The sequence below is a fragment of the Bubalus kerabau genome, chromosome 13 (assembly GCF_029407905.1).
Source record: "Bubalus kerabau isolate K-KA32 ecotype Philippines breed swamp buffalo chromosome 13, PCC_UOA_SB_1v2, whole genome shotgun sequence".
Taxonomy (NCBI): domain Eukaryota; kingdom Metazoa; phylum Chordata; class Mammalia; order Artiodactyla; family Bovidae; genus Bubalus; species Bubalus kerabau.
The window spans coordinates 48,566,135-48,590,904 of NC_073636.1; the positions used below are offsets into that span (position 1 = coordinate 48,566,135).

At 38.0% G+C, this 24,770-nt stretch overlaps 1 protein-coding gene across 4 annotated transcripts in view; it reads left to right on the top strand.

Moving 5' to 3' along the window:
* Window positions 1-24,770, top strand: part of MCM8 (minichromosome maintenance 8 homologous recombination repair factor) — a 54,965-nt gene that overhangs the window by 20,601 nt on the left and 9,594 nt on the right. For all 4 annotated transcript variants that reach the window (XM_055544253.1, XM_055544254.1, XM_055544255.1 and 1 more), the window contains exons 11-17: window positions 4,499-4,529; window positions 5,067-5,207; window positions 8,052-8,193; window positions 13,643-13,838; window positions 15,553-15,772; window positions 16,106-16,315; window positions 22,519-22,595. In XM_055544253.1, coding sequence (XP_055400228.1) covers window positions 4,499-4,529; window positions 5,067-5,207; window positions 8,052-8,193; window positions 13,643-13,838; window positions 15,553-15,772; window positions 16,106-16,315; window positions 22,519-22,595 — 1,017 coding nt within the window. The remainder of the gene's footprint in view (window positions 1-4,498; window positions 4,530-5,066; window positions 5,208-8,051; window positions 8,194-13,642; window positions 13,839-15,552; window positions 15,773-16,105; window positions 16,316-22,518; window positions 22,596-24,770) is intronic.

Below are 24,770 nucleotides of genomic sequence, written 5' to 3' on the forward strand. Positions count from 1 at the left end.
AGGCCATATATGAATATATGAAGTATTATGTTGAATATAAAGAAGTATTTTCCATTCATCAATTATATAATCCTATTCATACAAACAAAAAGGGCAGGGTGGAAGAGATATAATTCAGCTATTTACTCATTTTTGTATATCCTGTGAGCTAATATTGGTTTTTATGTTTTTTCATAACTGAAGAAAATCAAAAGAAGAATATTTCATGACACACAAAATTACATGAAAGTCAGATTTTGCTGTCCACAAACAGACTTTTATTGGAACACAGCCACACTCGTTCACTTACATAGCATCTGACTGCTTTTGAGCTACAGTGACAGAGTTGAGTAGACGTGATAGGGATGGGTCACAGATATTTACTGTTTGTACCTTTACAAATAAGATTGCTCATCTCTAGTTGAAACAATAAGGAAAATTTACTATCTCACATTAACTGGTTACTCAACAGAAGAGTCATGGGGCAGTGAATTCCAAAGTAATTCCAATTAGTTGTATGTAGAGCAGAGGGTTGTTTGTTTACTTTTAGAAAGCAAGAAAGAGAGTCATATAGAAGTCACTTACTATTGAGAAGTATTTCAGAATAGTTTTTATTTCTGTTATTGTCCTGCAATAGAGAAGAAACAATGTAGAGGTACTTTTGCTTTAGTGGTTACAGACTTTTTTAGGGAGATATAAACCTAATTTGGAAAACTCAGCAGTGGCTATAGGACTGGAAAAGGTCAGTTTTCATTCCAATCCCAAAGAAAGGCAATGCCAAAGAATGCTCAAACTACCGCACAATTGCACTCATCTCACATGCTAGTAAAGTAATGCTCAAAATTCTCCAAGCCAGGCTTTAGCAATACGTGAACCGTGAACTTCCTGATGTTCAAGCTGGTTTTAGAAAAGGCAGAGGAACGCAGAAATCAAATTGCCAACATCCGCTGGATCATGGAAAAAGCAAGAGAGTTCCAGAAAAACATCTATTTCTGCTGTATTGACTATGCCAAAGCCTTTGACTGTGTGGATCACAAGCAACTGTGGAAAATTCTGAAAGAGATGGGAATGCCAGACCACCTGCTCTGCCTCTTGAGAAATTTGTATGCAGGTCAGGAAGCAACAGTTAGAACTGGACATGGAACAACAGACTGGTTCCAAATAGGAAAAGGAGTTCGTCAAGGCTGTATATTGTCACCCTGTTTATTTAACTTATATGCAGAGTACATCATGAGAAATGCTGGGCTGGAAGAAACACAAGCTGGAATCAAGATTGCCAGGAGAAATATCAATAACCTCAGATATGCAGATGATACCACCCTTATGGCAGAAAGTGAAGAGGAACTAAAAAGCCTCTTGATGAAAGTGAAAGTGGAGAGTGAAAAAGTTGGCTTAAAGCTCAACATTCAGAAAACGAAGATCATGGCATCCCGTCCCATCACTTCATGGGAAATAGATGGGGAAACAGTGGAAACAGTGTCAGACTTTATTTTTCTGGGCTCCAAAATCACTGCAGATGGTGACTGCAGCCATGAAATTAAAAGACGCTTGCTCCTTGGAAGGAAAGTTATGACCAACCTAGATAGCATATTCAAAAGCAGAGACATTACTTTGCCAACAAAGGTTCGTCTAGTCAAGGCTATGGTTTTTCCTGTGGTCATGTATGGATGTGAGAGTTGGACTGTGAAGAAGGCTGAGTGCCGAAGAATTGATGCTTTTGAACTGTGGTGTTGGAAAAGACTTGAGAGTCCCGTGGACTGCAAGGAGATCCAACCAGTCCATTCTAATAGGAGATCAGCCCTGGGATTTCTTTGGAAGGATTGATGCTAAAGCTGAAACTCCAGTCCTTTGGCCACCTCATGCGAAGAGTTGACTCATTGGAAAAGACTCTGATGCTGGGAGGGATTGGGGGCAGGAGGAGAAGGGGACGACAGAGGATGCAGATGGCTGGATGGCATCACTGACTCGATGGACGTGAGTCTGAGTGAACTCCGGGAGTTGGTGATGGACAGGGAGGCCTGGCGTGCTGCGATTCATGGGGTCGCAAAGAGTCGGACATGACTGAGCAACTGATCTGATCTGAAACCTAAGTTAGAATCTTGCTTCAGCCACTTCTGGTTTGTAATTTGAGGCATTTAATTTCTCCTTCATTTTTATCTTTAAAGTAGAAATAATAATACCTGCCTCAGAATGTTGTTCTAAAGATTAAATGAGATTTCATTATATCCTTAACATGGTTAACACAATGTGCTGTTATTTTGGCAGTTTTTTGGATAATTTTGAAGAAATAGAAAATGAGAGACTAAATAGTAGATGTACCAAACAGAGGTAAAGAACTGAGATTTTGAAGTGCATTGTATTAGAAAAATTGATCTTGTCATTTAGCCTTTGGGCTCTAGGAGAATTTGACACTTTTTTCTTTCTGCCTTTAATATGTTAATTAGCAAGCTGGGGAAAGTATAGATTCCTTGAGGGTTTTTTGTTCTTAAACCCTCAAAGATAATCCTTTGAATAGATAGCCATCCAAACCCATCCTGATAGATAGGGTGCCCTGAGCTAGGGAGACTCCGGTGATCTGGTGGTAAGTGGTGGAGTGGTGAGTGGTCTGTAGCAGGTGGCCACGGAACTCCCTGGTTGAGGACCAAAACACCTCTTTGGTACCTCTTACCAATTAAAATAACAGTGAACATTTGCAGTGGTCCTTTTTCTGCCATACTTAATGAAGTATGTATGTTAGTATGAAAAACTTGGATTTCCTTCCTACAGTTTGCTTTTACCTTTTAGTTCTAAATTTAGAATTTTTCATGGCTCTCCATTTGTTAATCTTGCAGGGATTGGCAAACTAGGAAAGCTGCCTATTTTGGTAAATAAAGTTTTATTAGAACACAGCCCCACCCATTAATTTGCAAATTATTGATTGTTGCTTTAATGAAAGTTGGGTAGTTATGACCCAGACAGTAAAAGTGAAACTATTTATTTTCTGGCCCTTTATGAAAAATGTTGTCACCCCTTCAGTTCAGTTCAGTTCAGTTGCTCAGTCGTGTCCGACTCTTTGCTACCCCTTGAACCACAGCACGCCAGGCCTCCCTGTCCATCACCAACTCCCAGAGTCCACTTAAACCTATGTCCATTGAATTGGTGATGCCATCCAACCATCTCATCCTCTATCGTCCCCTTCTCCTCCTGCCCTCAATCTTTCCCAGCATCAGGATCTTTTCCAATGAGTCAGCTCTTCGCATCAGGTGGCCAAAGTATTGGAGTTTCAGCTTCAACACCAGTCCTTCCAATGAATATTCATGACTGATCTCCTTTAAGATGGACTGGTTGGATCTCCTTGTCAACCCTTGCTAGATTAACAAATGGAAGCCTTTGAGAAGAGAATGGAGAAAACAAATAGAAGGCTGTTTTAGTTTAGGTTCCTTCAGAAACAATGATTTGCATAAGTGTGGTTTACTGGGAGATAATCCCCAGAAATACTGAGAGGGGAATGAGAAAGTGAGACAGAGAAGGGAGGCAATCAGTGTCTGGTGCCTTAATGAAGGCTTAATCTTTTCTGAGGCCTCTGGGACACTTGACTAGAGACCTAGTCTCAGTATTTTTCCATTTAAGGGTCTAGATTTGGAGCTGCTCCTGAGAATATTAAATATGCCAGCACTTCTGTTCTGCCTAGCCTGCCTGCTGCTAATGCTTCTGCAGCCATAGAAAGCCTTTTGGCACACAGATGCAGTTGCTTGGTAGGAGGTGAGCAGTGATCTGCAGGAGCATGCTAAACAATGATTGCCAAGGGGATATGGCAGGATACCAACTTTGTGTTTACATATATTAACAGAGAGAAAATGATTCAGAGTTTATTCCTGATTGTATGTCTCCCACCCTGTCCTTTTTGTTCCTGTTTATACAACTGACAGATGTGAGATACTTCTTTATATTAAATATAATACTTGATACGTTCATATATGACCTTATTTATTCTGATTCTTTGAACTGAAAAAATGAAATTTTATTCTTTCTTTAAATATTGTGTACTCAGTTCATCTTTTAGTCTCCTTCTTTCAGTGACTTGGCTACACAGGTCTAAAGATGTCTATTCATATAAAAGATAATTCTTTACCCTAAAGTATTAGGGTGCAAAATAACCCATAATCATAACACATGATTATAATTTTTTTTTTTTTTTTTGCCGTGCTACACTGCATGCAGAATCTTGGTTCCCTAACCAGGGATCAAACCCCTGATGCAGTATCTTAACCACTGAACTGCCAGGGAAGTCCCTATGATGCGTTTTAAAGGCTAGTAATGTAAATGCTTTGTAAGTACCCTGTCTCCCTTACATAGACACAATTTCTAAAGTATTCTTTCTTTTATAGATTAATCAAGAATTTTGATAAATTTATTGTTAGAATAAAGTTTCTTGAGCTGTTTGGTACTAAGTAAAGTAAATTAAGCAGATTGTAAAGTAGATCTTCTTTATCACCTGAAAATGTGAGTTAGAATTTATAAATCGTATTCTGTTTTTCAGCTCGCTTTGCCCTGTCATTTTTGGTCATGAAGTAAGTATTTTACTTCATTTTACTCAAAAATACATAAATTTAGCAAAAATAGAATATAAAGATTTTATAAAAAATAGTAATTTCTGTTGGCTAGTTATACATAGTTTAATATGAATCATTATTCTCCATAAATGAATGATGTGAGAGAGAAACCACAGTTCCTTGTAAGATAGAACTTCCTACCAATTAGAGTTAGTAGGAATGGACTTTTTTTAAAGTGACTCTGGACACAGTAGATGGCAAAGCAGAAGCTAACCAATACTTCTCATGTTTGTGGAATGGATTCAATGCCTGGCAAGGTAGGTCTTTACTCGGTGACTTTTACGATACCTTATTTTATATGCTTTCTAATCATTTACATTAAAGAAGTGTATTTTTAGACTTTTCTTAGGAAAAGAGAAAAGCAAAATGCAGTCATGTTTTTTTAAAAAAAAAAAAATCCCCACACAAATGTTTTAAATATAGGAGGAGCACCCCTTTTGCTAGTCATCTTTGTTTTTCTTTCTTGTTTTTTCTCTCTCTTCTTTCACATTTGAGCTTGTTAAAGCAGGTTTGGCATTAGCACTCTTTGGAGGAAGCCAGAAATATGCAGATGACAAGAACAGAATTCCAATTCGAGGAGATCCCCATGTCCTTGTTGTTGGAGACCCAGGCTTGGGAAAAAGTCAGATGCTACAGGTAGGAAATCAGACATTTAGGATTTGACCTTTTGCTTATAAAATGCATGAATAATTCACAAATGAATTTTCCTAAAACATGTGGTATTTGTATTCCAGAGGATATCATTTGTCAAATAGTGTGAGTGAGTTGGGGGTTTGTGTGAGTGAGTAACTTGTATCTGACCATCCTTTCAAATTGAGCCAGTCTCCTGTCACACACGCTGTATAAGCATACTGCTCTGTTAAGATGTCAACTATTGTAAAATATTAACCATTTCCCTAACCCCTATTTTTTTTTATTTAAAAAAAAAATACGATTTCTTTCTCTTCAAAAATATTTATTTATTTATTTGGCTGTACTGGGTCTTAGTTGTGACATTCAGGGTCTTCAGTTTTCACTGGGGTATGTGGGATCTTTAGATGCAGCATTCAGGATCCAGTTCCTTGACCAAGAATTTAACTTGGGGGGCACCCCCCCCTGCATTGGGAGGATGAAGTCTTAGCCACTGGACCACCAGGGAAGTCCCCCTAACCTTTTTTTGTATCCAGCATTGCTATACTAGTCTTTATTGTTGTGACCTTACCTATGAATAGAATAGTTCAAGAAAGTAAAGCAGGCTCACCCAATATCTCTTTATACAACTATATAAACACTGAATTAGGCTTTAAGAATAGTCTGATAGAGGTCAATCACATCCATCTCCACTGCTTCTCTCTGAGTCTAAAACAAGGAAATTCCCATGACCAATATGTTGTTGGTCCCCAAGATTCTAGCTCTGCCCATCAGAGCCTAGTAGTTCTCCCCGTGCTGCCCTAGAAGGTGCAGCCTTTGGAATGCTTGTGCTTGGAGTGACACCTGCCAAGCCAATGTAAGAATGGTTAGGAACCCTATCACTATCAGCTTTGGAGCTTTTTGAAAATACCATGGCCTTCCCCAGTATTAAGAATTAATAATCTCTTGATTAAGGGTCTTAGCGTCTATATATTTATAACCACAGGTGATTCTGAAGTGCAGCCAGAATTGAAAACTCTGGTCTCCTCATTGTATTATAAACCTGTCCATCAGAGTCATTATTCCCTATGGCTGAGTGTTAAATTAGTTATTTTATTTTTTTTCTATTCATTTAAAGTTTCATATAAATCACAACTAGTTTATTGTGTTACAAGCTAACTGGGTGGTGCCTGGAAAGGGACTTTGGGAATGCTAGTTATGTTGTTTCTTGATATGGGTGTCAGTTGCATGGAAATTTGTTGAACTGTACAGTTAAATGTACTATAATTATGTACATTATATTTAAATAAAAAGTATACTTCAAAAAATCACTCAGTTATTTTAATTTCTAATCTGACATTTTGTAAATCCTGTGTTTTCATATTTTGTTTGTTTTGGCCAGTTGGGCCAACTTGTTTTTATTCTGTTCTGAACCCTTGCTGCAAGCCTGATAACTGAGACACAGAGTATCCAGTTATAGGTGAAACAGAGTAGATGGTAAAAATGAAAACAGTATACTTAGGTAAGGTATGTGGGTAAAAGTGTGTGTGGGAATCTGAATTTCATGTAAGTCTGCTAGCCCCACTAAGCCAAGGTTTTTAAAAATTAGGCTAATACTAACAGTTATGATGGAGAAGACTCTAGAGAGTCCCTTGGACTGCCAGGAGATCCAGCCAGTCCATCTTAAAGGATATCAGTCCTGGGTGTTCATTGGAAGGACTGGTGTTGAAGCTGAAACTCCAATACTTTGGCCACCTGATGCAAAGAGCTGACTCTTTGGGAAAGACCCTGATGCTGGGAAAGAATGAGGGCAGGAGGAGAAGGGGACGACAGAGGATGAGACGGTTGGATGGCATCACCAACTCAATGGACATGAGTTTGGGTAAACTCCGGGAGTTGGTGATGGACAGGGAAGCCTGGTGTGCTGTGGTTCATGGGGTTGCAGAGTCAGACACGACTGAGTGACTGAACTGAACTGAACAGTTATGAGTCATTTATATTTTTAAATAACTATTTTCCTCTGACCATTTAGTAAGCCAGCATATTCTCAAACTAACAACTAAGGAATTACAAGTAACAAAAATAATGATAGCTACCATTTATTTAGCTAGGCACCAAAGCTTCCCTTAGGTGTGTGCTACATCAGTCCAGAGCACACTATTGACATAGTAGGGTAAGCACTGCCTACTAGGGCTATGAGGTGCACAGGGGTGTACAGTGGCCTTGTACGAGGCACATATTATATGCCATGTAGCAGATTAAGTCTGCATATATGATCTCATTTAACCCTCAAGGCAGTATGTAATAAAACATAAGGAAGCTGATGTTTCAAGAGAGGTTCAAGAGTACCACCACCAGTAGGTACAAGATAGAGCCAAGACCTATTTAAACAGATCTGCCTGCCTCCAGAGGTCCATGCTTTTAGCTCTTGCACTACTTAACTACTTTTCTGTGTACTGTTACCTTATTTGAAGGTGAACACTATTAAGCCATTTTATTTCCTGGTGTTTAAAGAAGCACTGGGGTTTCTGAAACTAAAATTAATACTTAATATATTTGCTATTTTAACTTGAAGCATAAATTGCAATTGTGTATTCACATGACCACAGACTAGAATCAGGCTGCTTGGGTTTGATTTAATCCTAACCTCACACCTTCATAACTGTGTGAGTTACTCTCTTCAGACCTTAGTTCTACATGAGTAACAGGTGTGTTGTACTGTGTATAATACTGTATAATACTCTTACTGTGGTGGTGAAGATTGTATGGGAAAGCTTGTAGAAGAGTGACTGGCATATAGCTAATGTTTGTGAGCCACTACTGTATTATTTCCCTTGTACTTTGATTCTTTTAAACTCTCCATTTCACTAGGCGGTATGCAGTGTTGCTCCACGTGGCGTGTATGTTTGTGGTAATACCACAACCACCTCTGGTTTGACTGTAACTCTTTCAAAAGATAGTTCCTCTGGAGATTTTGCTTTGGAAGCTGGTGCCCTAGTACTTGGTGATCAAGGTAAGAGGCCAAAGCAGATAATAATAATTCTGGGGCTTTTTTAAAGTCTTTTCTTTTTCAATTACTTTCTTTACATTCTGTTCCAAGAGTCATTTGGACAGCACTTTCCCAACCAGTGAGTTGAGAATGAGTGCCAAAAAAACTAGAAATACCCATCTCATTGTTTTATGTTTTCAGGATATGACAAATATTTTTTATAAGACATCTAGTTGGAAGGCTCAGCAGGAAGAGCTCGACAGTTGGGCTCTGCTGCCTGTTTCTCTTTGTGATGTTTTAACCCTATTGGGAAAACATACCTATGTATGTGACAGGCGGTGTGTACCCAGATTCTAGTCCAGCTGAGATCATTCCTTCCAGTTTGCCAGCAGTGTCACATTTCTAAATCCAGTAACTGTCAGCCGTGTTTGGCAAGGCTGATCACTGCATCAATGGAATACTTGATCTCCTTGGTTTCTAGGACACTGCACTCTTCTGATTTTCTTCTTACTTGACTCATTGTTGAGTCTGTCTTTACTTGTTCTTCATCTCCCCAACCTCTTAACTGGTTGGCTCCTCAGAGTACTTAGGTTTTGTAGTATTTTCTTCTCAGCCTGTACATATCTGCTTGGTTATTTTATCTAGTTTCATGGCTCTTCACCTACCTATATGTTGAAGTTTTCTAGATTTATGTTTCTTCTCCCTTGAACTCCAGTCATATATATCCCTTTGCCTATGCAGTATCTCTGCAACTTTCTCAAACCTAGCATGTCCAAAGCCAAAATCTTCATCTTCCCCTCTCAGTAAATGACAGTTCCATCCTGCTATTTGCTTATATCAGGAAACATGAAGACATTCTTGATTTTTTTCTCATACCTCACATCCAGGCTGTCAGCAGACTTTGTTTGCTCTACCTTCTGGATACCACTTATCCACTGCTGCTGCACCATCATCTCTCACATGGATTATTACTTTGATCTAGTTGGCATGCCTGTGACCACCCTTGCTCTATTGTTTGTAACAAGGCAGAGCAATCCCATTAAAACTTAGATCACATTGTTCTTCTGTTCAAAACCCTCCAGTGCCTTCCCATCTTACCTGGTGAAAGCCAGGTTTGATATTGACACAGATGCCCTTTAATCACCATTTCATATTCTGGCCTTTAATCACCTCTTTTGCCTCATTATCTGCCCGTTTTTTCACTCTTATTCCTCTTCCCCAGCTACATAGGCCTCCTTGCTATACCTTGAAGTATAGCACCAGCACTCCAGGCATGTCATGTTCCCACATCGCAGCCTTTGTACTTTGGCACCTTCTTACTCCAGATAGTCTGCAGGGCTCTTTCAATTTTTGGTTCAAAAGACCCCAGTGTGACCTTCCCTTAACAACATATTTTACACTGTAATGCCCACCCCCACTGACCCTGTTCGCCTTATCCTACTCTACGTCTCTTGCCAGAGCACTTCTTACTTGCTCATATACCATATGGTTTACTTTTTTAAATTGTCTGCCTCCAACACTGAACAGAATGTAACCTTCACAACAAGGACTGACAATTTTGTCTTTGCAGTGTTATATCCACATGCCTAGAATATAGTGTTGTTGTTTAGTTGATAAGTCATGTCCAATTATTTGCTACCCCATGGACTGCAGCACGCCAGGCTCCTCTGTCTTCCACTGTCTCCAGGAGTTTGCTTAAATTCATGTCCACTGAATTGGTGACATGAATTTCTCCTCCTGCCTTCAATCCCAGCATCAGCTCTTTGCATTAGGTGGCCAGAGTTTTGGAGCTTCAGCAACAGTCCTTCCAATGAAGGACTGTTGGATCTCCTTGCAGTCCAAGGGACTCTCAGGAGTCTTCTGTAGCACCACAGTTTGAAAGTATCAATTCTTTGGCATTCAGCTTTCTTTATGTTCCAGCTCTCACATCTGTACATGACTACTGAAAAAACAATAGCTTTGACTATACAAGCCTTTGTTGGCAAAGTGATGTCTTTGCTTTTTAATACACTGTCTAGGTTTGTCATAGCTTTTCTTCCAAGGAGCAAGCATCTTTTACTTTCATGGCTGCAGTTACAGTCTGCAGTGACTTTGGAGTCCCAGGAAATAAAATCTGTCACTGTGTATGTGTGTGTGTGTGTATTAGTTGCTCATTTGGGTCTGACTATTAGTGACCTCACGGACTGTAGCCTGCCAGGCTCTTCTCTCCATGGGATTCTCCATGCAAGAGTACTAGAGTGGGTTGCCATTTCCTCCTCCAGGGATCTTCCAGACCCAGGGATTGAACCCATGTCTCTTAGGTCTCCTGCATTGGCAAGCAGGTTCTTTATTATCTGAGCCACCAAGGAAGCCCTAAAATCTGTCACTGCTTCTACTTTTTCCCCTTCTATTTGCCATGAAGTGATGGGACCAGATGCCATGATCTTAGTTTTTTGAATCTTGAGTTTTAAGCCGGCTTTTTCACTCTCCTCTTTCACTCTCCATCAGGAGGCTCTTTAGTTCCTTTTCACTTTCTGTCATTGGAGTGGTTTCATCCACATATCTTGAGGTTGTTGATATTTCTCCCAGGAATCTTGATTCCAGCTTGTGAATCATCCAGCCTGGCATTTCACATTATGTACTCTACACATAAGTTAAATAAACAGGGTGATAGTGTACAGTCGTCTTGTACTCCTTTCCCAATTTTGAACCAGTTCATTGTTCTGTGTTTGGTTCTAACTGTTGCTTCTTGACACGCATACTGGTTTCTTAGGAGACAGGTAAGTTGGTCTGGTATTCCCATCTCTAAGAATTTTCCACATTTTGTTGTAATCCACACAATCAAAGGCTTTAGCTAAGTCAATGAAGCAGAAATAAATGTTTTTGTGGAACTCTCTTGCTTTTTCTATGGTCCAAGAATATTTCCATGGTCCAAGAATATTGACAATTTGATCTCTGGTTCCTCTGCCTTTTCTAAATCCAGCTTGTACATCTGGAAGTTCTCAGTTTACATACTGCTGAAGCCTAGCTTGAAGGAGTTTGAGCATAACCTTGCTAGCAAGTGAAATGAAGGCAATTGTATGATAGTTTGAACATTCTTTGGCATTGACCTTCTTTGGGGTTGGAATGAAAACTGACCTTTTCCAGTCCTGTGGCCACTGCTGAGATTTCCAAATTTGCTGATATATTGAGTGCACCACTTTAACAGCATCATCTTTTAGGCTTTGAAACAGCTCAGCTGGAATTCCATTAACTCCACTAGCTTTGTTTTTAGTAATTCTTTCTAAGGCCTGCTTGACTTCACACTCCAGGATGTCTGGCTGTAGGTGAGTGATAATACCATCATGGTTATCCAGGTTTTTAAGACCTTTTTTGTATAATTCTTTTGTGTATTCTTGCCACCTCTTCTTATAAAAAGCATTCAGTAAATATTTGATGAATTCATAAATTCTAAAACATTTCTCTGGTTAGAAGTGATAGTATTTTTACTAAGTTAGCAGATGAAGAAAATAAGAAACAGGAAGAGGTTACTCAGACTGTAAAGAATGTATCTACAATGCAGGATACCTAGGTTTCGATCCCTGGATCAGGAAAACCTCGTGGAGAAGGAAATAGCAACCCACTCCAGTATTTTTCACGGAAATTCCATGGACAGAAGAGCATGGTGGGCTACAGTCCACAGGGTTGCAAAGAGTCAGACAACTGAGCAACTAACACTTTCACACTTTGTTAAACTGTCAGATCTTCCATTAAAAAAGTTGAAGGTGATAACAGTGTTTAGCTGTGCAGATCGCTAATGGGATTTAAGATGCAGAGTGTTAAAATTCCATGGCCATCTCTTCCAAATCTATGTAGATAAGCCAAGCATTATGATGGTAAAAATATCACCGTTAACTCTCTCTCTCTCTATATATATATATTACTGTTAAAATACAAAAGAATATTAGTCAACAGAGACCAGATTCTAGAAACAAATATAATCCTACCAAATGATAAATAGGATCCTACTAAAATCTCTACTGAAGACTTTCAGGGGAAAAAATGAGAAATAGAGCTGTTTTATATTTACCTTCTTCAATATCTGATGAAATGACCAAAAATTGTTTGAAAACAAGTAACAAGATCTATCAATTGTAGACAGACTAGAAAGAGCTTAAAATGTTCATAATTTAAACTTTATGCTTTAAAACCAGGGACTGGCAAATTTCAGTCCACAGATCAACCCACCCTTCAGCCTGTTTTAGTGTAGTCCACAAGCTATTTTTTTTTTTTTTTAATCTTTTTTTAACTTTTTTTTTTTTTTTTTTTGGCTGCATTGGGTCTTCATTGCTTCCTGAAGGCTTTCTCTAGTTGCAGCAAGCAGGGGCTACATTTTAGTTGCAGTGTGAGGGCTTCTCATTGCAGTGGTTTCTCTTGTTGTAGAGCACAGGGTATGTGGGTTTCAGTAGTTGTGGTGTATGGGCACAAGCCATTTTAAAGGACTGTAAAGAACAAACAAAAAACCTAAGAGTATGTGACAAGACTGTATGTGGCCCACAAAACATCAAAATTTCATCTGCCCATTTATAGGAAAAGTTTGCCAGGTCCTGCTTTATACTTTGAAAAGTGGCAAAGAGGTAGCTTGACTTTATTCCTACCCTGTCCCCACCTCTGAGGAACTATACTAGTAATCTTGAGAATTTCCAATAATACCATCAGTTCCAGAGAGGTCTGCACTGACTCGTCATAGAGTAGGTATACAAAGGTTTAACCATAGCAAAGCCCTTGGGGCATGACCACCAAATTATCATGGTATGAAGAGGAGGAGAGAAAAATATTACAAGATAATGTTAGAGGGCCTCCAATAACCTGTGGATTAGATGTAAAATACATCTGGCACATAAAATGCCTTCATTCAGTGGTGGGTCTTCATATTTAAAGAGTTTGAGTGTACAATTAACTGTAGGGTTTTATAGTCAACACCGGGTATTGCTGAGACCTGCACTCCAGTCTTCTGACTTTAGAGCCCATGTGTTCCTTCCCAAATCATGCTGCCCACTGTTCCCAAAGACCCAGCTCATATAGCACCTTTTTCTTGAAACCTTTCCAGATTCCCCTTCCTCTTTTAATTCCACCCCACCCCCAGAAGGTTCATATGATGATGCATATCTATTATAGTTGTTAAAATACACTATCTTGAATGTGTATATACTTACCTCATCTATTCAGATTTAACTCTTTAAGCTTTTTGAGGGTTACTCTCATATCTTCATTTTTGTAACCCTCACATGTAGTGCTTTGCCTGTGGAAAATGCTAATTAAATAACAGTTAAATAAGACCAATATTTTATTTGCTGTAAATCAAGTACAAATTTTGGACTGTATGACACTTCATAATTTTAACTGTTGGAAACTTTTGGAAATATGCTTTATTGTGGAATAATTTCTTTCCTGTTAAGTTTGAAACTTGACCAAAGGAAAAATTTTTGTCTGAATTACTTTACTGTGGTTGCAGGTATCTGTGGAATAGATGAATTTGATAAAATGGGGAATCAACATCAAGCCTTGTTAGAAGCCATGGAACAGCAAAGTATTAGTCTTGCTAAGGCTGGCATGGTTTGTAGCCTCCCTGCAAGAACTTCCATCATTGCTGCTGCAAATCCAGTTGGAGGACACTACAATAAAGCCAAAACAGTTTCTGAGAATTTAAAGTAAGTCTCTTCAAATATTTATACTTTAATATATTGAATCCCTATAGATATGAAAAAGATAAAGATAACTGTGGACATACATATGGATATTTTACAGAAGTTTCAAGTTTCCAATAAATGTACAAAAATGTGTTAGAACACTCCATTAAAGCAATGAAGTGCTATTGACATCTACCAGTTTGGCAAACATTTTAAATATTAATCATTATTGTCAATGGGGTGGGGAAATGGGGCCTCACATACATAGTTGAGATTTTGAAGGACAGGTTGGCATGTTTATCACTATTTTAAATGTACTTTCTGTTTGTTCCAGCCATTTCTTTTAGGAGTTATATTCACAGAAACAGGCACAAGAATACACAAAGATATGTTGACAGGGTGGGTTTTACAGCATTGTTTATCACCATCAAAAACTGGAAACAAAATGCTCATTGATAGGGAAGTGGTTGAACTTTATAGTAAGACTGTACTGTGGAAAGCAGCAATTAGAAGAATGAAAGTAGCTTTGCATATACTCTGATAATTAACATCTCTGTGCTTTACTGTTAAGTGACAGGAGCACGTTACCTGCTTATTTGTATATGTGATGTGATCCTACTTTTTTCCAAAACCAGTGTTTATGTCTTTATGTGAGTTTGCTTTCTCTTCTAATTTGTTCTGTACAGATTGGACAAAATGTTTGGGAAGGGGAAAATAGACTCAAGTGATGCACAAGTGAAAAAAAGACAAAAAGATGCCTCAGATGAAAATTTAGAACTTTAAAAATTCTAGTGGGAAAAAAATGCTAATTTCCTAATATTTAATAATAGCTACTTTTTTCCTTTTTTTAAAAAATCTTTTTGCTACTTGTTGGATCTTACTAGGTCCCTGACCAGAGATCAAACCCTCACCCCTGCATTGGCAGGGTGGAGTCTTAACTACTGGACTGCCTGGGAATTGTAGAAATGGTACATAGTAAAATACACAATTTTACTTTGAGATTCTGGGTATTTCTGTACTACCAGCACCAAAAAAGCCATCTTACTAGTAGTGTTTCTTAGTAAAATGACAAAGTCCTAGATTGGCAAGATCAGAAAGATCCTATTGAACAAGGATACAGGAGACTTCGATTCTGGTTTTAGTGGTACCACTAGAATGTTAGAGTCTTTAATCATTCTGCATTTCAGTTTGTTGGTCTCAAATAAAGGAGTTATGTGATTGGTAGATTCAAAAATGATTAAGTAGAACATAGCACTTTTACTATAATGACTAATAGGCATATAGATGTATATTTAATAAAAAGTGGTATTTTTGCTTCTAAATGGGCATAGGTGCTTTTAGAGACTTAGCGTTTTGGTGAGACAAAAGATGTAAAAGATTAAGAATTTCTGAACCAGATAATCTTCAATGTATCATGAAGCATTCTAGCTTGTAATTTCAATGATCCTAAATCATCAGAAGTCTTATAGAACATAGAGAAGAATTTAGTGGTTTTGATGGTGAGAGAAAAAGCATCCTCAACATATGGGTACATATAAGCCTATGTACATGTGACCTGGTATGTCTCTGGAGTTGGTGGGCAAATTGAATCCAGAAGCTATTGCTTGTTTCCTTAACCTAAAGCTTCATTATTTAAGTTCTACATGGAACTTGATTAGTAAAGAAGTGAATAAACAGCTTTCTAGGTTTTCTGTTTAATTCCAATCACTGTTTCTTCTTTCTTTCATACCTTTAGAATGGGGAGTGCCCTACTATCCAGATTTGATCTGGTCTTTATCCTGTTAGACACTCCAAATGAAGATCATGATCATTTACTCTCTGAGCATGTGATTGCAATAAGGGCTGGAAAGCAGAGAGCTGTTAGCAGTGCCACAGTAGCTCGTATGAATAGTCAGGATTCAAATACTTCTATACTTGAAGTGGTTTCTGATAAGCCACTATCAGAAAGACTAAAGGTAAGTTTCTTCTCTTTAATAATTTGGTTCAGTTTTGTTTGAAAGTCAGAGTTCAGTGTGTTGCTTGTTGTAGAGCAGTAGTATGTAAACTTTCTTAGCAAACACCTTTTATATTATAATACTAGAGTTTGTATAAAGTTCAGTTGAAATAATCTAAGTCAGCTAGACCAAGAGCTAGAACCGCAGAGTTTGGTTTATTTGGAGAATATAATATTTATCTAAGTATTAGAATATTTTTAGAATATTATATTTATCTAAACAAGTTATTTTAGCAGAAAGATTTTATTTGCTACATATCCTTATAATCTTGGGCCTTTTTTTATCATGTTTTAGGTGGTTCCTGGAGAAACAATAGATCCAATTCCCCACCAGTTATTGAGAAAGTACATTGGCTACTCTCGGCAGTATGTCTATCCAAGGCTATCCACAGAAGCTGCTCAGATTCTTCAGGATTTTTACCTTGAGCTCCGGAAGCAGAGCCAGCGGTTAAGTAGCTCACCAATCACTACTAGGCAGCTGGAATCTTTGATTCGTCTAACAGAGGTTCATTTATTTTAAGTTCTTGCTCTTTTGGCTTAAAAAGGGGGTAGAGGGTTATAAGATTTCTCTTAAATTTTTTGTGTAATTATTTGCTTTTCTTCCTACTGTGTAACATTAGAAATGGGTAGATAAAAAAAAATTTTAAAGGTCATGGAACTCAAAACCTACAGGATGCAGCAAAAGCAGTCTAGGAGGGAAGTTTATAGCAATACAATCCTCCCTCAAGAAACAAGAAAAATAGACAACCTAACTTCATACCTAAAACAATTGGAAAAAGAAGAACAAAAAAGCCCTCAAAATTAGAAGAAATCATAAAGAATCAGAGTAGAAATAAATGAAAAAGAAATGAAAGAAATGATAGTTTCTTTCTAAAGATTAATAAAACTAAAAGCTAGTTCTTTGTGAAGATATACAAAATTGACAAGCCTTTAGTGAGCCTCATCAAGAAAAAGAATCAAGTCAACAAAATTAGAAATGAAAAAGGAGAGGTTAGAACAGACAATGCAGAAATACAAATGATTATAAGAGACTATTATGAACAACTATTATGGCAATAAAATGGATAACCTGGAAGAAATGGACAGATTCTTAGAAAAGTTCAGTCTTCCAAGACTGAACAAGGAAGAAATAGAAATTATGAATAAGCCAATTACAGGCACTGAAAATTGAAGCTGTGATCAAACATTTCCCCAAAAACAAAAGCCAAGGATGAGATGGCTTCACAGGAGAATTCTAGCAAACACTTAGAGAAGAGCTAATGCCTATTCTTCTAAAATTCTTTCAAAAACATTGCAGAGGAAGGAACACTTCCAAACTCATTCTACAAGGCCGCCATCACCCTGATAACCAAAACCAGACAAAGACAACACAAAAAAAGAAACATACAGGCCACTATCACTAATGAAAACAGATGTAAAAATCCTCAACAAAATTTTAGCAAACAGAATTCAGCAACACATCAAAACTTACACACTACAATCAAGTTGGGTTTATTGCAGGGATGCAAGGATTCTTCAATATATGCAAATAAATCAATGTGATAAACCATATGATCATCTCAGTAGATGCAGAAAAAGCCTTTGACAAAATTCAGCACCCCTTTATGATTAAAACTCTTCAAAAAATGGGCATAGAAGGTCCACTTTCACCACTGTTATTCAACATAGTTGTGGAAGTTCTAGCTACAGCAATCAGAGAAGAAAAAGAAATAAAAGGAATCCAGATCAGAAAAGAAGAAATAAAGCTCTCACTGTTTGCAGATGACATGACACTGTACATAGAAAACCCTAAAAATAGTATCAGAAAATTACTAGAGCTAATCAGTGAATTTAGCAAAAGTTGCAGGATACTAAATCAGTACACAGAAATCACTTGCATTTCTATATACTAACAATGAAAAATCAGAAAGAGCAATTAAGGAATCAATCCCATTCACCATAGCAACAAAAAGAATTAAATATCTAGGAATAAACTTACTAAGGAGACAAAGAACTGTACACAGAAAATTATAAGACACTAATGAAAGAAATCAAAGATGACATAAACATATGGAGAGGTATTCCATGTTCCTGGGTGGGAAGAATCAATATTGTGAAAATGACTATACTACCAAACGCAATCTATAGATTCAGTGCCATACCTATCAAATTACCAATGGCATTTTTCACAGAACTTGAACAAAAAATTTCCCAATTCATATGGAAACACAAAAGACCCCGAATAGGCAGGGCAGTCTTGAGAAACAAGAATGGAGCAAGAGGAATCAACCTTCCTGACTTCAGATTATACTACAAACCTAGAGTCATCAAGACAGGATTGTACTGGCACAAAAACAGAAATAGAGATCAATGGAACAAGATAGCCCAAAAATTGGAGGCAAGAATATACAATGGGGCAAAGACAGCCTCTTCAGTAAATGATGCTGGGAAAACTGGACAGCTACATGTAAAAGAATGAAATTAGAACACTTCCTAACACCATACACAAAGATAAACTCAAAATGGATTAAAGACCTAAATGTAAGACCAGAAACTATAAAACTCTTAGAGGAAAACATAGAATACTTGATGACATAAATCAAAACAAGATCCTCCATGAGCCGCCTCTGAGAGTAATGGAAATAAAAACAAAAGTAACCAAGTAGGACCCAATTAAACTTAAAAGCTTTTGCACAGCAAAGGAAACTATAAACAGGGTGAAAAGACAGACCCCAGAATGGGAGAAAAATCATGGCAAATGAAACAACTGACAAATGATTAATTTCCAAAATATATAAGCAGCTCATACAACTTAATACCAGAAAAACAAACAACCCAATCAAAAAGTGGGAAAAAGACCTAAACACATTTCTCCAAAGAAGACATACAGATGGCTAACAAACACATGAAAAGATGCTCAACATCGCTCATTATATTAGAGAAATGCAAATCAAAATTACAATGTGATATCACCTCACACTGGTTAGAATGGCCATCATCAAAAAGTCTACAAACAATAAATGCTGGAGAAGGTGTGGAGAAAAAGGAACTCTCTTGCACTGTTGGTAGGAATATAAATTGATATAGCCACTATGGAAGATGGTATGGAGATTCCTTAAAGAACTAGGGATAAAACCACCATATGACCCAGCAATCCCACGCCTAGGCATATACCCTGCTGCTGCTACTGCTGCTAAGTCACTTGAGTCGTGTCCGACCCTGTACAACCCCATAGATGGCAGCCCACCAGGCTCCCCTGTCCCTGGGATTCTCCAGGCAAGAACACTGGAGTGGGTTTCCATTTCCTTCTCCAATGCATGAAAGTGAAGTCGCTCAGTTGTGTCCAATTCTTTGAGACCCCATGGACTTCAGCCTACCAGGCTCCTCTGTCCATGGGATTTTCCAGGCAAGAATACCGGAGTGGGGTACCATCACCTTCTCTCATATACCCTGAGGAAACCAAAACTGAAAAATACACATGTATCCCATTATTCATTGCAGCACTATTTGCAATAGCTAGATCATGGAAGCAACCTAGACGTCCATCAACAGATGAATGGATAAAGAAGTTTTGGTACATACACACAATGGAATATTACTCACCCATAAAAAGGAACACATCTGAGTCAGTTCTAATGAGGTGGATGAACCTAGAACCTATTATACAGAGTGAAGTAAGTCAGAAAGAGAAGGATAAATATTGTATTTTAAACTGTGGAAAATTCTGAAAGAGATGGGAATACTAGACCACCTGACCTGCCTCTGTGAAATCTGTATGCAGGTCAGGAAGCAACAGTTAGAACTGGACATGGAACAGACTGGTTCCAAATAGGAAAAGGAGTATGTCAAGGCTGAATATTGTCGTCCTGCTTATTTAACTTATATGCAGAGTACATCATGACAAATGCTGGGCTGGATGAAGCACAAGCTGGATTCAAGATTGCTGGGAGAAATATCAATAACCTCATATATGCAGATGATGCCACCCTTGTGGCAGAAAGTGAAGAAGAACTAAAGAGCCTCTTGATGAAAGTGAACAAGGAAAGTGAAAAAGTTGTCTTAAAGCTCAACATTCAGAAAACTAAGATCATGGCATCCGGTCCCATCACTTCATGGCAAAATAGATGGAGAGACAGTGGCTGACTTTATATTTTGGGGCTCCAAAATCACTGTAGATGGTGACTGCAACCATGAAATTAAAAGATGCTTACTCCTTGGAAAGTTATGACCAACCGAGACTGCATATTAAAAAGCAGAGACATTACTTTGCCAACAAAGTTCTGTCTAATCAAGGCTATAGTCTTTCCATTAATCATATACGGATGTGAGAGTTGGACAAAAAGAAAGCTGGGCACTGAAGAATTGATGCTTTTGAACTGTGGTGTTGGAGAAGACTCTTGAGAGTCCCTTGGACTGCAAGGAGATCCAACCAGTCCATTCTAAAGGAGATCAATCCCAAGTGTTCATTGGAAGGAGTGATGTTGAAGCTGAAACTCCAATACTTTGGCCACCTGATGTAAAGAGCTGAGTCATTTGGAAAGACCCTGATGCTGGGAAAGATTGAAGGCAGGAGAAGGGGATGACAGAGGATGAGATGGTTGATGGCATCTCCGGCTCAATGGACATGAGTTTGGGTGAGCTCCGGGACTTGGTGATGGACAGGGTGGCCTGGCATGCTGTGGTCCATGGGGTTGCAAAGAGTTGGACACAACTGAACGACTGAATGCATATATACGGAATCTAGGAAAATGGAACTAAAGAGTTTATTTACAGGGCAGCAGTGGAAAAACAGACATAGAAAATATACTTATGGACATAAGGAGAGGGGTAGAGGGGGTGAGATGAATGGAAAGTGTAACATGGAAACTTACCATATGTAAATTAGATAGCCAACGGGAGTTTGCTGTATGGCTCAGGAAACTCAAACATGGGCTCTGTATCAACCTAGAGGGGTAGGATGGGGAGAGAGATGGGAGGGAGTTTCTAAAGGGAGGGGATATTTGTATATCTATGGCTGATTCATGTTGAGGTTTGACAGAAAACAACAAAATTCCAGAAACCAATTATCCTTCAGTTCATTTCAGTTCCGTCGCTCAGTTGTGTCTGACTTTTTGCGACCCCATGGACTGCAGCACACCAGGCCTCCCTGTCCATCACCAACTCCTGGAGTTTACTCAAACTCATGCCCATTGAGTCGGTGATGCCATTGAACCGTCGCATCCTCTGTCATCCCCTTCTCCTCCGCCTTCAATCTTTCCCAGCATCAGGGTCTTTTCAGATGACTCAGCTCTTTGCATCAGGTGGCCAAAGTATTGGAGTTTCAGCTTCAACATCAGTCCTTCCAATGAATATTCATGACTGATTTCCTTTAGGATGGACTGGTTGGATCTCCTTGCAGTCCAAGGGACTCTCAAGAGTCTTCTCCAACTCCACAGTTCAAAAGCATGAATTCTTTGGCACTCAGCTTTCTTTATAGTCCAACTCTCACATCCATAGGTGACTACTGGAAAAACCATAGCCTTGATCAGACGGACCTTTGTTGGCAAAGTAATGTCTCTGCTTTTTTGAATTATCCTTCAATAAAATATAAATAAAAAAAATAAAAGGTTGTCATGGGACTTCCCTGGCGGTCCAGTGATTAGAACTCCCTGCTCCCAATGCAGGGGGCACTGGTTTGATCCCTGGTTGGGGAACTAAGATCCTGCATGCCCCAAGGCAAGGTCTAAAAAGAAGATTGTGGTACATTTAACATATCAAGCAATGTTTAGCCACTTTTTAAAAGCAGGGCCAGTTACATACCATGTAGTGGGTTTTTTGTTTTGTTTTTTTCTTTAATGACACTTAGGGAACTCTTGAAGTTTGAAGATTGCTTAGGTTAAATAAGAATTTAGGTATTCAAAAATGAGCATATGGTAAGATGGAATGTGTCAAATATCTCAGCAGTGTTTGATTTGATATATGACAGGTCTGTAAGTGCCTATTTTTCTAACAGCATTTTATCTCTTCACAAGTATGGAATGCTAAGAGAACTCTGGCAGTTAAAGTTAGCTGGGTTACAGTTTGAGCTTTTTGCTTCTAGAATCTGATTAACTCATCTTTGTTGTTTTAACAAATTAATAGTTAGGCATGATTTCCTGAAAGTAAAAGGTATAATCAAATCTTCTGGAATGAACATTCAGAAAGATGTGTTAGTAGATAAAAATGGATTTAAAAATGAGTGATATATGGCATTATACATGTTTCAATGCCATTCTCCCAAATCATCCCACAGAGGGATGATTTGGGAGAATGGCATTGAAACATGTATACGAGTCGCCAGTCCAGGTTCGATGTGCGATACTGGATGCTTGGGGCTGGTGCACTGAGATGACCCAGAGGGATGGTATGGGGAAGGAGGAGGGAGAAGGGTTCAGGATGGGGAACACTTGTATACCTGTGGTGGATTCATTTTGATATATGGCAAAACCAATACAATATTGTAAAGTTAAAAAAAAAAAAAATAAAAAAAAAATAAAACCTAACCCTCAACTTAAAAAAAAAAATGAGTGATAATTGTCATAATCAAGCTGTTGATAGTATTTTAAAATTCTGACTTTTTATATTGTAGTCTCTCTTTACAGAAGTTTTTGTGTAAAGTTAATAAATGAAATAAGCTTAGATATACTCTAGCTGCTCAGTGTTAAATATATTTATCTTTTGTTATCTAAAGATGGTTGTTTTCTTTTAAAGGCACGAGCAAGGTTGGAATTGAGAGAGGAAGCAACTAAAGAAGATGCTGAGGACATAGTTGAAATTATGAAATACAGGTAAGAATACATTTTTAAGTGCTGTTTTAAGTGAAATAAAACATTCATCAAATGAAATAAAACGGTCATCATGCTGTCACAATTTATATATTTAATTAGGCCAAGCAAAATTATTTTTAGTTAACGCATTTGATCACTTGTTTTCCTCAGAACAAATTATACTTTCCTGGCTTGAAATATTCGTATGTAAATAATCTTTACATGTTAAAAAAATGTTTTATGAATGGGTAATTTAAAAATTGGGTCATTTTTTAATATTTATTTGGCTGCCTTGGGTCTTAGTTGCAGCATGTGGGATCTTGCAGCCCGTAGACTCTCTACAGGATTGGTTACCCTGAGGCATGTGGGATCTCAGGTCCCAGACCAGGTATTGAACCTGTGTCCCCTGCATTGCATAGCAGATTCCTAAGCACTGGACCACCAGGGAAGTCCCTGAATGATTACTGATACATTCATATAGTTCTAAAATCAATTAAAAAAAAATACGTACTTTGAGAAGGCTTGGCCCATCCTATTTACCGTCTACCCTTCCTCTTTACCAGGACATCCATTACTTTCTTATAAATAGCATATGACTTACACTGTTGTTCTGTACTTTATATATCAAAGTGATTACCACACTGCACATGTCCATCACCACACAGTTACAGTTTATTTTCTTGGGATGAGAACCTTAAAGAGCTCCTCTCTAGCAACTTTCAAATATACAATACAGTATTACTAACTAGTCACCATGCTTATATTACTTAAATTTATAACTGGAAGCTTGTACCTTTTGACCTTCTTCACCCATTTTACCCACCCCACCCCTTATCATCCCCCGCCCTGCCCCACCAGCCTATAGCAACTGCCAATCCATTTTCTTATATCTTTTTGTTTTTTTTAATTTGACAGTATATCTAGGGATCTTTCCTTATTAGGACATAGAAAGGTTTTTTTACAGCTACATAGTATTCTATTGTTTAGATATACTGTGATATACCATAGTTTATTTAATCAGTCTCCCACTGCTAGACACATGAACATTTTCCATTCTTTTGCTATTGTAAACAGTGCCACAATGAGTAATCTCTGAGATACTTCATGTGTGGTAAGTGTATTCTAAGAAGTGATATTTCTGGGTTCAGGGATCAATAAATGCATTAGGATTTGACTAATATTACTAATCTGTGACCTTTGCATTTTATATCATTTGGTAGATCATAGTTCTTAGACAGAAAAGAAAAAAATTTGTATTTTAACTGATAATATATGACTACCTTAGACATGTGGTTTTTGAAAAAAATCAATTAACCTAGAAGAACACATCAAATGGTAAACTGCTTGTGGTCATGGATGCCTTTGTTTTTTCCTTCTTGTGCTTTTTGGTTTCCTGTTATGCACATATTAACTTTTAAGAAGTGGCATATGAGAAAACATCTTATTCTGATTATTTTAGATAGGCATTTCAGTTAAAAATTTTTTTAATAGGTTTACATTCATATACCTCAAAATTCCAAAGTTCAAACAGTATTTAATGGTAAAAGTTTCTTCATGTACTGTTAACTAGCTACCTAGTTCCTCCTCTTTCCTAGTGACAACAAATCAATTTTTGTGTGATTTCAGATATAAAATATACATTATAACTCTCTATCTGTATACTCTTTTTCCCCTTTTATAAACAAAGGGTAGCATACACATTCTATACCTCAGTTTTTTCACTAAGAAAATGATCTTGAAATCATTCCGTGTCAATGCCTAAAGAGTGTCCATTTATTTTTCACAACTGCAGTGTTTCATTGTGTGGATTTATCATAATGTAGAAATTAGTTCTTCTTAATATGCTCTCACAGTACTTAAAATATAAATCTGTCAGGAATCTGAGGCTGCAAAAATACTAATTTAAAGACGAAATTATTTTAAGTAATTTTTTTTTCCCTAAGAGCTACTGTTCTGGGCTTGCTTGGAATCAGAACCAATTGTTTCTCTTTAGCTCTGAGTAAAAGTGGTATAGCATTGCTGCCAGAGTGTGGGCTTTAAAATCTGACCTGGAGCTGCCATGGACAGGGATGGACAGGGAAGGATGCCATGGATGGACACGGAAGCCTGGTGTGCCGCAGTCCATGGGGTCACAGAGAGTCAGACATGACTGAGCGACTGAACTGAACTGGAGCTGCCATGGCAAGTTACACTCTG